This window comes from Bubalus kerabau, chromosome 1, assembly GCF_029407905.1.
Source record: "Bubalus kerabau isolate K-KA32 ecotype Philippines breed swamp buffalo chromosome 1, PCC_UOA_SB_1v2, whole genome shotgun sequence".
Lineage (NCBI taxonomy): Eukaryota > Metazoa > Chordata > Mammalia > Artiodactyla > Bovidae > Bubalus > Bubalus kerabau.
Window position 1 is genome coordinate 183,162,814 of NC_073624.1, and position 16,250 is coordinate 183,179,063.

A 16,250-nucleotide genomic window follows, 5' to 3' on the forward strand; every position below is an offset into this window, starting at 1 on the left:
TGGGTCCAGACTTGCAGCTGTTAGTGGCAGAGGGGGAGGGGAGGAGGTGACAAGATGCGGGTCTGATTCCACCTGCCCTTGGTCTGTGTACGTCATTGTTTGTATCTCTGACAATGTTGTCAGGGAGTATGTGTAAATTACCCTGCTCCAGCCACCCTCTACAGCCCTGTCTAAAGCCACAGGCAGGCCTCCCTGCTGGCCGTCCCATGCCTCCCCACCACCACCACCTCGAGAGTAATTGCTCAAGAAGCACTAGCGGTGTGATTAATTATGGCTGCTGAATATGCAAATCAGCTGGGGGTTTCCTAGCAGCCGCCTGGGTGCTGGTGATGATGCTGAGTAAATACACAGAGCAGAGGCAAGCCAGGCCTAGAATTCCCTCCTTACATCTTTGTCAATTACCCTTTGATTTAGCAGGGCAGATTTCTAATTCTTTAATGAGCTTTTACCTAATTAAAGAGTCCTCATTACACTATTAATTGGTCCTCCCCTCCAAAATACCTGTACCAGCATGGGATTGGAGTTGCCAAAGCAGATGCTGGCTGACCTGCATTCAAACCCTGGGGTGTTATTGGGTGTAATTTTTAAGATTATGTTGGAAATAATTCCCTTTAGGGAGAAAATGGCTTTTTGCTTAGCAAAATCTTTAGCTGTAGACTCTGGGCAAGTTACTCTCTACCTCTGTTTCTTAGCTCACTTATCTGCAAAAAGGAGGTAATGAGAGAACCTAGTGGCATCCTCTGGAGAAGGGAATGACTAACCACTCCAGTATTCTTGCCTAGAGAATTCCATGGACAGAGGAGCCAGGCAGGCTATAGTCCATAGGATTGCAAAGAGTTTGACACAACTGGAGTGACTGAGCACAACAGAACCTTCCTCAAAGGTGGTGATGAGAAATAAATAAAAGCATTCAGGAAAGACATTTGATGAACAGTGTCTGGCATGGAGCCAATCGATGGTCTTTATTATCATTATTAATACTGTGAGTTGAACTAATCATGGATCATGTGGGCATGGAGACAGGGTCTGAACAAAGGGTTGAGGGGATTGCTCTTCATAAGAAAGTGAGATAAATTCGATCTAGCAAGATAAGTTTGATCCAGGGAATTCCCTGGTGCTCCAGTCGTTTAGGGCTCTGTGCTTCTACTGCAGGGGGTGTGGTTTTGATCCCTGGTCACGGCACTAAGATCTTACAAGCCACACTGTGTGGCCAAAAAAAAAAAAAAGAGCAGAAAGACTTAGAGGAAGGGAGTGAAGACGCAGGCAAGGAGAGCTATCAGGGAGGGAAAGATGGTAGGGGCGGGAGAATGGTAGGAAATCTGGGCTTGGGAAGAGCACACTTCCAGTGACAGATTCACAGTGGTGGACACATTTGAAGATAATTATATTCAACAATAAATTTTAGCTTGATTTTCCTGCAATGAGACCTCCTGGTTTGCACATATGCTTACATGCCGACCTTCAGTAAAAGTTGGATTTATTCACTGTTAGGATAACTAATGATAGCTGCTGTAACAAGCAACTCTTAAAAATCTCAAGGGCTTAAAACAAGTAATTTCTTGATCACATCTAATGGAGTTCTCCCTGACAGCATTCTTCCAAGTGCAGTTGACCCTTGAACATGAGTTTGAACTCACAGGTTCTTTTATATGTAGATTTTTTCCAATAAATATATACAGTACCACGGGCTTCCCTGGTGGCTCAGCAGTAAAGAATCCGCCTGCAACGCAGGAAGCACAGGAGATGTGGGTTCAATCTCTGGGTCAGGAAGCGCCCCTGGAGGAGGGGATGGCAGCCCACTCCAGTGTTCTTGCCTGGAGAATCCCATAGACAGAGGAGCCTGGTGGACTACAGTCCATGGGGTCACAAAGAGTTGGACACGACTGAAGCGACTTAGCATGCTCACATAGTACTATAATGATCTGAGATTGGTTGAACCCATGGATTCGTAATCATGGATGCAGAGGTCTGACTATAAAGTTATGTGCAGATTTTTGACTATGCAAGGGTTGGCTTTCCTAAAGCCAGCCTTGGTTCAAGGGTCAGCTGTAATAACTAATGGAAGCAGTTTTTCTAGTTCCACATCTGATACTCTCATCTGACACACGTGATCTCCAAGATCTTCATGGAATGGAGAGAAAGAGCAAGGAGGGCTATGTGGGAGGTTTTATGGCTACACACATCCTATTGGCCAAGACCCAATTGTCCCCAACCTGACTACAAGGGGAGCTGCAAGATGTGTTCTCAATTATGTGTGCCCAGGAAGAGGAAAATAACATACAGCGTTGGTGATGCTATTATGCATTCTTCTGGGGGGGGGGGCGCTGTGATGGGTCTTAACTGCAGCACGCAGGATTTTGGTTTCTACATGTAGAATCTAGTTCCCTGACCAAGGATGGAACCTGAGCCCCCTCCATTAAGAGCTTGGAGTCTTAACCACTGGACCACCAGGGAAGTTCCCACTATAGGCTTTTTTTTTTCCCTTAAAAGATGCATTTCTTTATTTTATTTAGCTGTGATGGGTCTTTGTTGCTGCACGCAGACTTTCTATAGTTGCAGCAAGCAGATGCTACTCTCTAGTTGCAGGGCATGCGCTTCTCTGCTGTGTCTTCTCTTGTTGTGGAGCACAGGCCCTAGGTTCGTGGGCTTCAGTAGTTGCAGCTCTCGGGTTCTAGAGCACAGGCTCAGTAATTGTGGTGCATGGGCTTAGTTGCTCTGCAGCATGTGGGATTTTCCTGCACCAGGAATTAAACCTGCATCCCCTACATTGCAAGGCAGATTCTTAACTACTGGACCACCAGGGAAGCCCATCATATGCATTCTTGAGTTAAAGATGTTTGAGAGAGGAACTAAAAGGAGGCAGGGCCAAGTCAACGTTTGGATGGATAAAAGTCAGGATGAAGAAATCAGCAAAAGCCACACATCCAGAGAAGAGGTGACTGGGAGAAACACCATCCTCTCAAGAGCCTTCATGGGTATTTGATGATTTCCGGGTTCTTACACTGTGTGTCAGATACGTCCTTAAGACTTCACAAGATGAGTTCCCTGGTGGCCTAATGGTTAGAATTTGGGGCTTTCACTGCCAGGGCCTGGGTTCAATCCCTGATCGTGGAACTGAAATCCCAAAAGCCACGTAGCCAAAACAACCTCCATATGGCTCTTCTCTTTCAGATTTCTGCTAACACACCAGCTCCTCAGCAAAGCCTCATCTGACCAACCAGTTTCAAACAAGCCATTACTCCATCAGTCTTTATCCACGCAACTTGCTTGATTTTCCTTCACAACAATTGAAAGTGAAAGTGTTAGTGGCTCAGTGTCCGACTCTGCTATCCCATGGACAGAGGAGCCTGGCGGGCTACAGTCCATGGGATTCTCCAGGCAAAAATACAGGAGTGGGCTGCTGTGCCCTTCTCCAGCGGATCTTCCCAGCGGACTCTTTACCATCTGAGCCACCAGGGAAGCCCTCACCACGATCACTACCACCTGAAATCATTGCTAAGTCGCTTCAGTCGTGTCCGACTCTGTGTGACCCCATGGACTGCAGCCTACCAGGCTTCTCCGTCCAAGGGATTCTCAAGGCTACACAGCTATTTGTATATAATCTGTTTTCCACGGGAGTAAGATCTTAAGGGCAGACACCACATCTTACTTTTATCCACAGTATCTGGAAACATGCCTTAGTGCTGAGAACACATGCCACGGAGATAAACAAATGAATGAATAATAATGGATGACCATTAAATGGATGACCTCTGGGCATCTTCTTCATAGAATTTCAACTCTTAGTAACATTTATTGAATGAATAAATGAATCCAGGTGGCCTTAGAGAGCCTGCTGGCGGAAATAGTAGAGTAAGCCCTGGTTTGGGCTTCCCAAGTGGCTCAGTGGTAAAGAACCCACCTGCCAATGCAGGAGATGCAGAAGACTCATGTTTGACCCCTGGGTCAGGAAGATCCCCCAGAGAAGGAAATGGCAACCTACTCCAGTATTCTTGCCTGGGAAATCCCATGGACAGAGGAGCCTGGAGGGCTACAGTCCATGGGCTGGCAAAGAGTCAGATATGACTGAACATACATACATACAAGCCCTAGTTTGGAAGAGGCAACTTACTCCAACCTTTTACCTCTGCCCACCCAATCCCACCTGATCCAACTTAATGCACACCAGCCCTCCATCACTCCTAACTCAATAATGTCTATCAGCTGGTGAATGGATAAACAAAATGCAGTAAATTATTATTCAACAATAAAAAGGAATGAAGTTCTGATACATGCTGCAACTTGACCTGTGAAATTATGCTAAATGAAAGAAGCCAGACACAAAGGACCACATGTTGTATGATTCCATTTATGGGAAATGTCAAGAATGGGCAAATCCATAGGGACAGGAAGATTAGTGCTTTTCTACCACTCAGAGGTTTGGAGGAGATGATGAGTGCTAATGGATATGGGATTTCTCTCTGAGGTGATGAAATGTTTCAAAATTGATTGTGGTGATGGTTGCACAAGTCTGTGAATACCCTAAAAACCATTTAATTATGTACTTTAAGTGGGTGGATTAGATGGTACGTGAATTACATCTCAATTCGAGCCGGTGGCTTGTGGGATCTTAGTTCCGCCACGAGGGATTGAACCTCAGCCACAGCAGTGAAAGCACCAAGTCCAAACCACTTGATCGCCAGAGAATTCCCAATCAATCTGTCTTTTAAAACCCTCAACCCGGGGACTTCCCTGGTAGCGCAGTGGATAAAAATCTGCCCGCTAATGCAGGGGACATAGGTGCAGTCCCTGGTCTGGGAAGATTCCACATGCCGCAGAGCCACGAGCCCACGGACCACAACTGCTGAGCCCGTTCTCTAAGGCCTGTGAGGCCCAAATACTGAGCCCACGTGCTGCAGATACAAAAGCCTGAATGCCCTAGGGCCCGACAGCCAGAACGAATGAGCCCCTGTGCCACAACTACTGAAGACTGTGTGCCCCAGAGCCTTTGCTCCACAAGAGAAGCCACTGCAAGGAGGGGCCTGCACGCTGCAACTGGAGTAGCCCCTGCTCTCCGAAATGACAGAAAACCTGCGTGCAGCAACACCCAGTACAGCCAAAAATAAATAAAATAAAGCAGTGTGTACATGTCAAAACCAAAGTGAAAATCCTCAACCCAACATCTAATCCCCAACACAAGTCATCCCACATCCAACTCATCTTAACTGATCCCATTTTGACTCACCAAATAGGTAATCCTCCACCTCAAATTCATAATAACCCCTACTCACCTCTACTCAACTCAATCTCCTTCTTAAATCAACCCTAATTCAACTCAATCCAGTATCCAATTTCAAACCCTTAATCCTCTCATCATTTCAACCTCCAACTCAACAGATCCCCAGACTGACTCAACTCACTTCAAACTACCCTCCAACCCGACTCATCTTTAACCCACCTCCCCAATGGCTCAGGGGATAAAGAATCTACCTGCAATGCAGGAGACACAGGAGGTGCGAGTTCAGTCTGGGTTGGGAAGATCCCCTGGAGGACGAAATGGCAATCCACTCCAATATTCTTGCCCGGAGAATTCCATAGACAGAGGAGCCTGATGGGCTACCATCCATGAGGTCACAAAGAATCAGACACAATTGAGCATGCATGTGAGTCACTAAAGCTACCTCTACCAAAAGGCACAATTAATTAAGACAAGTGATGGCAAGATGCCTTGGGTGAGACAAGAGCCAGACCCTAAGAGAACACCAATTGACAGACACAGACAAGGAACTTCCCTGGTGGTCCAGTGGTTAAGAATCTGCCTTGCAATGCAGGGAACATGGGTTCTATCTCCGGTCTGGGAAAATTCCATATGACTCAGGCCAACTAAGCCTGTGCACCGCAACTGCTGAGCCCACGCTCTCACACTCTAGAGCCCAGAAGCCGAAACTACTGAACCCGTGTGCGCTAAAGTCCATGCTCTGAAATAAGAGAAGCCACTGCGATGAGAAGCTCAGGGACCACGGCTAGAGAGTAGCCCCTGCTCACTACAACTAGAGTAAGGCTGTGGATAGCAATGAAGACCCAGGGCAGCCAAAACTAAAAATAAATAAATAAAAATGTAAAAAGAAAGAAAGACACAGACAGGACACAGTTCACTGATTTATTCTCAGACTTGAGATGCCAATTATGCCCTATGGCCTGGGGCAGGTGGTGGTATGGGGGAGTTAGGGTGGGGGGATGGGGATTTCTTGCATCATATCCCAGCCTTCCCTAAGGAGGAAGCAGATTAAATATACAACAGAGGGGATTCTCCCTTTTAACACAGACCCAGGTATAAATAGGGCAGCACCATTAGAATCCTGGTTTCCCCCCAACCCCACCAGTTTGGTCCCCACGCCACCTGGCATGGCAAGGTATATTTGGGGAGGCATGAAGGGAGACAGTATTCAGAGCTGGGCTGAGGCAGCAGAAAGAGTATGCAGCTCAGTCCAGGGAAGTCCCACTTCCCTCTGTAGTCTGACATCAGTCCCTTCACTGCGAACCCACCTGAAAAGAAGAAATGAGCGAAGGGATCCCATTCTGGGTTCAGGAGACATCCAGTGCTTAACTATGGGGAGGGTAGCACCAAAGGTGTTGAGAGCACTGACTGAGGGGGTGGGAGGCAGGTGTGGGTGGGGGCATTCATCAGCTCTGAGTCAGAAGTTCATTGCTGGGGTGGGGGGGCTCAGGGGAGGAAGATGAGTGATGGGTGGGCACCGAGGGGAGAAAGAGTCAGACTACAGTTATGCCAGCCGGGGCGCAGTGCAGAGAAACGGGAACCATGGACCAGGGTAGTCCAGCCCCCAGACCCCCTGGAACGGAGAAGGAATATTGTTTGACCATGATGAGCTGACCGTTTCCTGGCTCCACGCAGTCACAGGAGACGATAAATATGATGGCTTCAAAGCCTCAGCACCAAATGTGGCCCGTCTGGGGGGCTCCCTCATTGTCCCTCCCAGCCCCCGAAGCTCTCAGCTGCTAAAGCAGACAGGGCCCAGTTCAAACCCAAACTTCTGGTTCGTCTGGCCAAAGTCAGCAGCTGCCACGTCCAACAGGGGCAGAAATCCCACTCGGGAGGAGCTGAACTCAAAGAGGGTCTTCGACTGTCCCTTCCGGAGCTGACACGGGAAGACACGGATGGTGGGTAAGTCGGGGGAGGGAAGTAATCACAGGCTCCCTTCCCCAATCTGGCCAGCCCCTGCCCTCTTCCTTACCCTGCAGCCATCGTAGGGGACTGTGATGGTGGCGGCTGCCGTCTGGTTGAAGGACAGCTCCTCCCCATTGGCCCCGAGGAAACGGGCAGAGCGGCTGTGGTCACCTGCAGCTTCGTCCAGCCAGGCGGCCGAGTTCTGGCAGGTGTAGGTGAAGCTCTGGCGGGCCGTGGCACTCAGCAACTTCAGGAAGGTCAGCTGTACCACGCTCATTGGGGCCCCGTCGGCATCCACATAGGAGAACTGGAGGTGGGACAAAGAGGTGAGGATGCGTCCTTCGCCTCGACTCTTTCTGAGGTACCCACCTCCCAGGATCTCTATCCACTGCCGACCTGCCCCTGCTGCCATGACTTCCTCTTTGGCGGCCCCACCAGCCATCTGATCATCCCTGGTTCTCCTGCAAGCCCCTAGGTCTGTGTGGCCATTGAGCACTTCAATGGTGGCTGGTGAGATTGAGAAACTTGTCACAATTTCAGTTAAATTTTTTTTTTTTTGGCACTCATTTCTTAAAAAATTGAAGTATAGTTGATTTACAATGCTGTGTTAGTTTCAGGCTTATAGCAAAGTGATAGTAATACATATATATGTATATAGATATACACACACAGATATTACATATATATATTCTTTTTCATATTCTTTTTGATTACAGTTTACTACAAGATACTGAATATATAGTTCCCTGTGCTATACAGTAGGTCCTCATTGTTTATTTTATACATAGTAGTGTATAGTGTGTATATGTTAATTCCAAACTTCTAATAGATCCCTTTCTCCCTTTCCTTTCTGGTAACCATAAGTTGGTTTTCTATGTCTGTGAGTCTATTTCTGTTTTGTAAATAAGTTCATTTGTGTCATATTTTAGCTTCCACATGTAAGTAATATCATCCGATATTTGTCTTTTCTGACTTACTACACATAGTATGATAACCTCTATGGGTCTATCTATTTAAATTATTTAATTAAAAAATGTCTAACTTTATTTAATTTATAATGAACAACTGAGCCTCAATCCATTTATCAGAAAACTGAGGTCTGAAACAACTTGAAGATGCAAATCTGCTTTCTCAACTGCAGATTTTATGCAGTCTAAGTCTTTCCAAGGAAATTTAGTATCAAAATTATGATGTGCTATAAATATAAAATATGCACCAGACTCTGAAGAACTCACAGGGAAAAAGTTGAAAATGCTTCAGTAATCTTTATATTGATACGACAATATTTTGGATATATTGGGCTACATAAAATATATTATTAAGTTATCACTGGCTTGAGATAACTAGCCCGGTAACACATCTTTTTTGGCTTCCTTCTCTTCCCTGTATCATTTCACATTTCCTGATTGATGTTTTCTGGACTCACATCACAGATAAACCCCTTGCAATTGAGTCTCAGGTCTGTTTTAGGGGAACCTAAACCCATATACCACTTGATATTATATGGTAGCTTTGTTTCCTTGGTTATTCTCTGTCTATTTCCTTGGTCCCATTCCCAATAGAATATTAACTTCAGGAAGTCAGGAACTGTGTTTTCTTTGCTGCTATGTTCCCAGTGCTTAGCATACATAAATATGTTACATAAACAAATCCCAAATGGACCCAAGATCCCCCACCACTGCATAAACCTGATCCTCTTCCCACTTATATATCTCAGAATCTCACTAGACTGTTCTTCAAACCAAGAACCTGGGCATCATCTCTGTCTCTTTCTTTTCCTCCCCTCCATCTCATCAATTACTCATTTCATCAATTACTATTGATAGGTCCTATTGACTTGCCATCTCATCAATTAACTAGGTCCTATGGACTTGCCCTCTTAGATAACGTTCTAAGCCATTCCTTCCTCTTCATCCCCCATTCTCCTAGCTCCAGCCTCTTCCCTTCCTTGCCTTTCTAAACCAACACATCAGTCTCCTCCTGGGTCTCCCAGCCTCCAGTTTCCCCACAACCACCACCAGGAGCCCAGAGGCATTTTCCTATCATAGAGATTGAATCTCAGTCCCTCTCACTTAAACACATTCCATGGCTCCCTACTTCCCATAGGTCTTTCTGAGGAGGTGGTCTTAGCTCTCACCTACCTGCCCAACCTCTTCTCTACCACATTCCCCCTCACTCTCTCTAGAGCAGAGCACGTCGCTTTTTCTTTTAATTTGCCAGGCTTTCTCTTGACTCTGGGACTTTGTATGTGCTGTTCCATGTCTCCAGAACACCCTTCCGTGTCCTCCCAAACTTGCAAACCAGTTAATTCCTTAGACCTCAGCTGAGCTGAGACTTCCCTCAGGAAGCCTTCAGGTCCTTCCAGCACCGCCTTTAGATCACCACCATGCCCTGTGTTTCCCCCCACATCACACATCTGATGCTGCCCCCTCCCCCCTCCCCCCGCAAACCTATGATCAGCATAAAGGCAGAGGTGAGGCTATCCTGTTCATCTCGCCTCCTCCAATTCCCCATGCTGGTTTATACCAATTTTTATACCATCCCCACCCTGGCTTTGCAGGCAACTCACCTTTTTCCCTCGACGGAATGTGCTATACCAGCCACCTGGCTTTTCTTTGGACCAAGAGGCCAGTTTCACCTGGGGGACAGAGGGAAGGGTGTAACAGGTGCCCTGGGGTGGGGGGGCTGGCAACGTGTCAATTTTGCATTTACCACCCCACACTGAAAGCTACGGACTGTAGCTGACTTCCACGGTGGTCCAGAGGCTAAGACGCCACACTCCCAATGCAGGAGGCTCGGGTTCAATCCCTGGTCAGGGAACTAGATCTCACATGCTGCAACTAAGATCCGGTGCAGCTAAATGAATAAAAAGAAATCTGCTGACTATAAATATCAGGAACTCTTAGGTTATTCTCTGGCTGTGGGACTGGGCTTGGCTGGTACCCAGGATAGATCCAAGAGGCTGGGGGTTTCTGACTTCTGAGGGTGCCTCCACTGATGATCGACAAGAGCTGGTGGATAAATGCTCCGGCTCCTACCTCTCCCCTGAGGTGAGGTAACTCCCAGGAGTCTGCCCTACACTGTGTCCCCAAAGGCCCTGTGGATCGGAGCCTTGGGTGTCCAATGGTGATGTTTTAATAACACACCCCTTGGGAGTTCCCTGGTGGTCTAGTGGTTAAGAATCCACCTGCCAATGCAGGGGATACGGGTTCAGTCCCTGGTCTGGGAAGATGCCACATGCCGCAGAGCAACAAATCCTGTGCGCCAAACTAATGGGCCTGTGGGCCACAACTGCTGAGTCTGTGCGCCTAGAGCCCATGCTCCTCAAAAAGAGAAGCCACTGCAACGAGAAGCCTGTGCAACAGCAAAGAGTAGCTCCCGCTGACCACAACTAGAGAAAGCCCACACACAGCAACGAAGACCCAGTGCAGCCAAAAACTAAATTAATTAAAAGAAGAACATCACTGTGCACTTTTGCAGGCCCTGGGTTCACTGAGTGGTTTACCGGCAGTAGAGACATTAACAAAAAGTGTTAGTCAAGTGATTCGGTCGTGTCCAACTCTTTGCAACTCCATGGACAGTAGCCCACCAGGCTCCTGACTGTCCATGGAATTCTCCAGGCAAGAATACTGGAGTGGATAGCCATTCCCTTCTGCAGGGATATTCCCAAACCAGGGATCAAACCTGAGTCTCCTGCATTGCAGGCAGATTCTTTACCATCTGAGCCACCCCAGCACTGCACACAGTCAGTGTATCAGTGTCATCTGATATGTGTACTGGTAACATGACTGCACAACTACCCTATCAGGTAGATACTTTCTTGAGCCCCCACTTTACAGATGAAAAAACTGAGATAACAGATCTGGATTCCAACCCAAGCAATCCAGGGTCCAGAGGCTCACTGCTCACCCACTGCTCTCTATGGCTAAGCCTGGTTCTTAGTCTCAGAGACTGTTAGGCTCCCTGATGGAGAACCCCAGGATTTCTGGGGGACCAGGTGGAGGGCAGTTAACCCATGGGACCTATAAGAGAGCAGGTTAGGAGGCAGTGTAGATGGGTGGTTAAGGGCTGAGACAAGGGCCAGGTGGTCATGGGTAATCTTGTCCTTCTCCATGCCTCAGTTTCCCTATCTGGGGGATGATAACAGAATTGTTATTTTTTTAAATCAATGTTGTGTTAGTTGCAGGTGTACAGCAAAGTGATTCAGTTATACATATATATCTTTTTTTTTTTTTTTTTTCAGATTCTTTGCCCTGATGTTGGTGTTGTTTAGTCTCTCAGTTGTGTCCAACTCTTTTGCAGCCCTATGGACTGCAGCCCACCAGGCTCCTCTGTTCGTGGGATTTCCCAGGCAAGAATACCAGAGTGGGTTGTCATTTCTTTCTCTAGGGGATCTTCCTGACCCAAGGATCTGACTCAGATCTCCTGCTTAGCAGGTGGATTCTTTGCCACTGAACCACCAGGGAAACCCTTTCTCCCCTTATAAATTATTACAAGATATTGAGTACAGTTCCATGAGCTTTACAATAGGTTCTTGTTGGTTATCTATTTTAGGGATAATAATAAGATGACCGCATCGGTGGCTGGGACTCAGTAAGTTAATGCAGCTGAGTCCTTAGGGCTGGCACATATATCCTACTATTTCAAGGTTCACCACTATTATTGATTTCCTTACTATTTTTTCTTATCTGTCTTTCCCCACAGAAAATAAGCTCCATAAAACAAAACGAAGCAAAGAAGGGTTGTTGTTTTTTTTTAGTTTGTTTGGTTTGTTTGTTTTAGATTATCTGCTGTAGCCCCAGCATTTCAAGGACTTTGGCATACAGAAGGTGCTCAATAGACATTGGTTGAAGGAAAAATAAAATCCGAATCAACTCCTGGTGGGGCTGGGGGTGGGGGGCGGGTTGGGGAGCGGTGACGTATGAATGAGATATTTTCGAGTCCCTCGTTCTACCAACCCCTCCCAGCCCCCTACGCAGGTACTCACGGTCTCAAACTTCTTGTCTGGGTAGAGGCAGGTTTCTCCTCCTGCCGTGAAGTTACAGAAAACCCTGAGCGCATCCCGCGCGCAGCCTTGGTTGGGATCAATCCAGTATTCCCCTGCCGCAGAGCCAGTGGGGAGAGGATGAGCCGGGGGCTGGATCCCACGTCTCCCTGCCCTCCAGGGAGAGGGGCGAGACCTCACCATCTGGCAGATGCGGATGGCTGCGGTGCAACTCTTTGCACACGAGGCCCGGGCGCTCAGCCGTGCCGGGAGGGCGCCGCAGCTGCTCTAACTCGAAGCTCAGCGACGCCATCGAGGCCAGCACCTCCTCCAGGCCGCCCTCCGGGATCCCTAAGCCTGGCAGGGAACGTCGGCGCCGGCGCAGCCCGTGCAGCTCCGCAGAGGGACCCTGGGCAGAGGTGGGGATAGAGGAGAGCAGGACGGCAAGAGGAAGAGACAGGGAGAGAGACAGGCAGAAATGAGAGATGTGGGAGGCAGAAAGACACAGGGGTGTGGAGAGTAAGGAGAGATACAGACAGGAACCGGGGACATGGACAATCAGAGACGGAGGGAGACACAGGAAGGAGAGGGACAGAAAGGCTCAGAGATGGGAAGTGGAGAGAGGGAAAAAAAAGAGCCAGAACCACAGTCAGGCAAAGGAGGAGAGAGACAGAGAGAGACCCAGAAGACAAAAATAAAGATAAAATAGTGAAACAACGTTTTGAGGTAGAGACAGAGAAAGGCCAGAGAGATAGACAGACAAAATCCAATCAGAGCTCCCATGGAGGTCCCCCCAACCCCCTACACACAGCCCAGATCCTCCTTCAGCTTTTGAGCCACCTCCCTTCCCACCTGCACTCCCCGAACACGTGGTGTGTGCTCCGCCCACTTCTAGTCACTGAGGGACCAGGGGAGACACTGGGACAGAGCCCCATAGGGAACTTACCGGGGGACCAGGAGGACCTGGGGGGCCGGTGTCTCCACGAGGACCTTGGGATCCCTGTAGGGAGAAGTCACTTGGGTGTGAACTCTGTCTATGGAGACCCCTGCCTGCCAACACACACACACACACACACACAACTGGAGGAAGGACATGCAATTTTCAGCCCCAAGCATAAAATGCAAATTTTCTTTCCATATTTGAACATCTCTGAAATCAGCATCTTAACATCTATGACAAGTCATCATTAACTTGGCAGAACTGTCTTCTTCTGTAGCAGTTCATAAAACAATGGTGCATCTTACAACAGATGACATCTTAGATTTGATAAAATACAATGGTAAGTGTTGAAGACATAATCAAATGCCTGACGGACTGAATAAATAAACGAATGAACCCAAAGGCATTGAGGGTTCTGGTACAGTGAAGGGGGCTGGGGGGTTGGGAGGTGAGAGCCCAAGGGAGCAGTGACTACTTACCGGGGACCCCTTTGAGCCTTTCTGTCCTGGAGGACCCTGTGGGGTAGAGATAGGGGGGCTTGGACTCCTGGCTGGCCCAACAGGGTGACTCCCCCACCCCCGCAAACCCCTCATACTCACCACCACGCCTTGGGGCCCAGGGTGGCCCAGAGAGCCAATGGGGCCAGGGGAACCCTGGGGAAAGGACACCAGAATCACCACTGATGGGGTTCATCCTTATGGTCCAGACACATCCCCCAGACAAGTCTCCTCAGAAGAAGACCCTCAACCCCAGACACAACCTTCAAGTCCCCCAGATGGAGCCCCCCATTTCCTTCAGACACAATCCCTATTATTTGAGACCCAGGCTTCCCAATCCCCCACACCCAAATAAGCCCCATTTCTGCTTTCCCATCCCCCTCGAACACAATCTTCCCTCTTGGGGCAGGACGAACACTCACCGGTTCTCCCTGGAGGCCAGGGGAGCCTTGCACTCCTGGCAACCCCTGATCCCCTTTCTCACCAACCTCCCCAGGAGGGCCGACGAGACCAATTAATCCAATGTGACCCTGGAGGATATGAGAGACACATGTGGGGGGAGAATGAGGGTGGGGAATTGACAGACTGTTCCCTTCCAGCCTTGGGGTAGTGAGTGTGGGAGCAGAGGAGACCCCAATCTCCTAGCACTCTGGCTATGGAGGGAAGTAAAGGTAGAGGAGAGGGAGGTAGCTGGGGAAGAAGAATAAAAAGAGGCATCCTTACCTTTTCTCCCTTGGGGCCAGCATCTCCCTTCAGCCCTGGTAGGCCAGAGGGCCCCTAGAAGGAGAGTTAGGATCAGTTGAAAGAGAAAGTGTTAGTCACTCAGTGGTGTCTGACTCTTTGCAACCCTATGGACTGTAGCCCACCAGGCTCCTCTGTCCATGGGATTCTCTAAGCAAGAATACTGGAGTGGATTGCCATGCCCTCCTCCAGGAGATCTTCCCAACCCAGGGACTGGACCCAGGTCTCCTGCAATGCAGGCAGATTCTTCACTGTTTCAGCTACCCGGGAAGCCCTAGGGTCAGTTGGTAAGTCTCAAACAGAAAGCCTCATGTGAGTGACTGGGGGATGGTCAAATGGGAAATTACCTAGATTTCAAATCGAATTACCAGGGAAGTGGTCATGGGGGTGGTCAGGAGAGAAGACAGCTGATGAGAGATGAATGGAGGGGTTTTTGGAGGATGGTCAAGATAAATGATCTGTAGTCAACATTGGTGTGGGTAGTCAGTGAAGACTATTAAGATAGATGGTCAGTTTGGTCAGTGTAGACCGCCAAGATGAGTGATCTGAAGAGATGGTTAGTATAGATAATCAGGGTGGACCATCAGAAGGATAGTCAGTGAGGGGTCAGTCTGCACTATCAGTACCCAAGGTCACTAGATGTTCACTGGATAGATGTCCAGTGTGATTCTCAGTGCTGGGACCTCAGGGATGAAGAAGTCTCTTACCAGGGGACCAGGAGGGCCTAACAGTCCAGGAGGTCCCAGGAGGCCTGGTTCACCCTAGGGCAAAATAGAACATGAGGGGGCTGCACTCTGCCAGAATTCAGTGTGGTGCCCCCCTCCCACCCCAACCAGGGTCAGCTCCTCCCAACTGTGAAGACAAATTACAAGAAGCGAGCAGACAGGGAGGGCCTGATCCCACCCCCCAACCCCATCGCTATTCTCAGTCCACTCACCACAGGTCCAGGGATCCCACGAAGACCCTCAGGTCCAACACGTCCAGGGGGCCCTCGAGCCCCTACTGGGCCTGTCATCCCTGGGGGTCCATCGGGACCTGGTTCCCCCTGAAAAGGAGCAAGGTGAAAGGGAGGAGGCAGAGAGAATCAGGGGGAGCCTGCCTCCTGACCCTCCAGCCAAGAACCATCAGAGAGCGGGGAGAAACTGGGGCAACTGCGGTGGTCACAGGCCCCTCCCCATTCTGCTGGCCCAACTATTGACCAATGGGTCAGGACAAGGACCGCTCCCTGGGACTTCCCTGGTGGTCCAGTGGTTAAGAATCCACCTGCCAATGCAGGGGCTGCTGCTGCTGCTAAGTCGCTTCAGTCGTGTCCGAGTCTGTGCGACCCCATAGACGGAGCCCACCAGGCTCCTCTGTCCCTGGGATTCTCCAGGCAAGAACACAGGAGTGGGTTGCCACCTCCTTCTCCAATGCATGAAAGTGAAAAGTGAAAGTGAAGTCATTCAGTTGTGTCCATCTCTTAGCCACCCCATGGACTGCAGCCTACCAGGCTCCTCCGTCCATGGGATTTTCCAGGCAAGAGTGCTGGAGAGGGTTGCTATTGCCTTCTCCACCAATGCAGGGGACACAGGTTTGATCACTGCTCTGGGAAGATCCCACATGCTGCAGGGCAGCTAAGCCCGAGCACCACAGCTAGAGAGAGGGTAGCCCCTACTTGCTGCAACTTAGAGAAAGCCCACACACAGCAATGAAGACCCAACGCAGCCAAAAATAAAAGGACCCCTCTCTTGGCCAGGGGGAACTCACCTTGGCACCTTTCTCTCCTTCTCTACCTTCTTGACCCATGCGACCAGAAGGACCCTGAGGGGTGAGTAGAAAGTGTGAGTAGGGGGCTGTGAGCTGAGTAGGGGGCTGTGAGCTGAGTAGGGGGCTGTGAGCTGAGTAGAGGGCTTTGAGCTGAGTAGGGGGTTGTGATGGTGAGTG

At 49.1% G+C, this 16,250-nt stretch overlaps 1 protein-coding gene across 3 annotated transcripts in view; it reads right to left on the reverse strand.

Annotated features, from left to right (window-relative positions):
• Positions 1 to 6,125: 6,125 nt before the first annotated feature.
• Positions 6,126 to 16,250, reverse strand: part of COL5A3 (collagen type V alpha 3 chain) — a 44,717-nt gene continuing 34,592 nt past the window's right edge. For 2 of the 3 annotated variants that reach the window (XM_055544199.1, XM_055544189.1), the window contains exons 55-67: positions 16,074 to 16,127; positions 15,265 to 15,372; positions 15,035 to 15,088; positions 14,310 to 14,363; positions 14,009 to 14,116; positions 13,689 to 13,742; positions 13,569 to 13,604; positions 13,096 to 13,149; positions 12,351 to 12,558; positions 12,153 to 12,265; positions 9,735 to 9,803; positions 7,233 to 7,472; positions 6,126 to 7,136 (exon numbers count right to left, since the gene is read on the reverse strand). In XM_055544199.1, the coding sequence (XP_055400174.1) occupies positions 6,990 to 7,136; positions 7,233 to 7,472; positions 9,735 to 9,803; positions 12,153 to 12,265; positions 12,351 to 12,558; positions 13,096 to 13,149; positions 13,569 to 13,604; positions 13,689 to 13,742; positions 14,009 to 14,116; positions 14,310 to 14,363; positions 15,035 to 15,088; positions 15,265 to 15,372; positions 16,074 to 16,127 (1,299 nt within the window). In that variant the 3' untranslated portion in view covers positions 6,126 to 6,989. Of the gene's footprint in view, positions 7,137 to 7,232; positions 7,473 to 7,561; positions 7,673 to 9,734; positions 9,804 to 12,152; positions 12,266 to 12,350; positions 12,559 to 13,095; positions 13,150 to 13,568; positions 13,605 to 13,688; positions 13,743 to 14,008; positions 14,117 to 14,309; positions 14,364 to 15,034; positions 15,089 to 15,264; positions 15,373 to 16,073; positions 16,128 to 16,250 lie in introns of those variants that run through there. The other variant, XR_008701564.1, reaches the window with a different exon arrangement.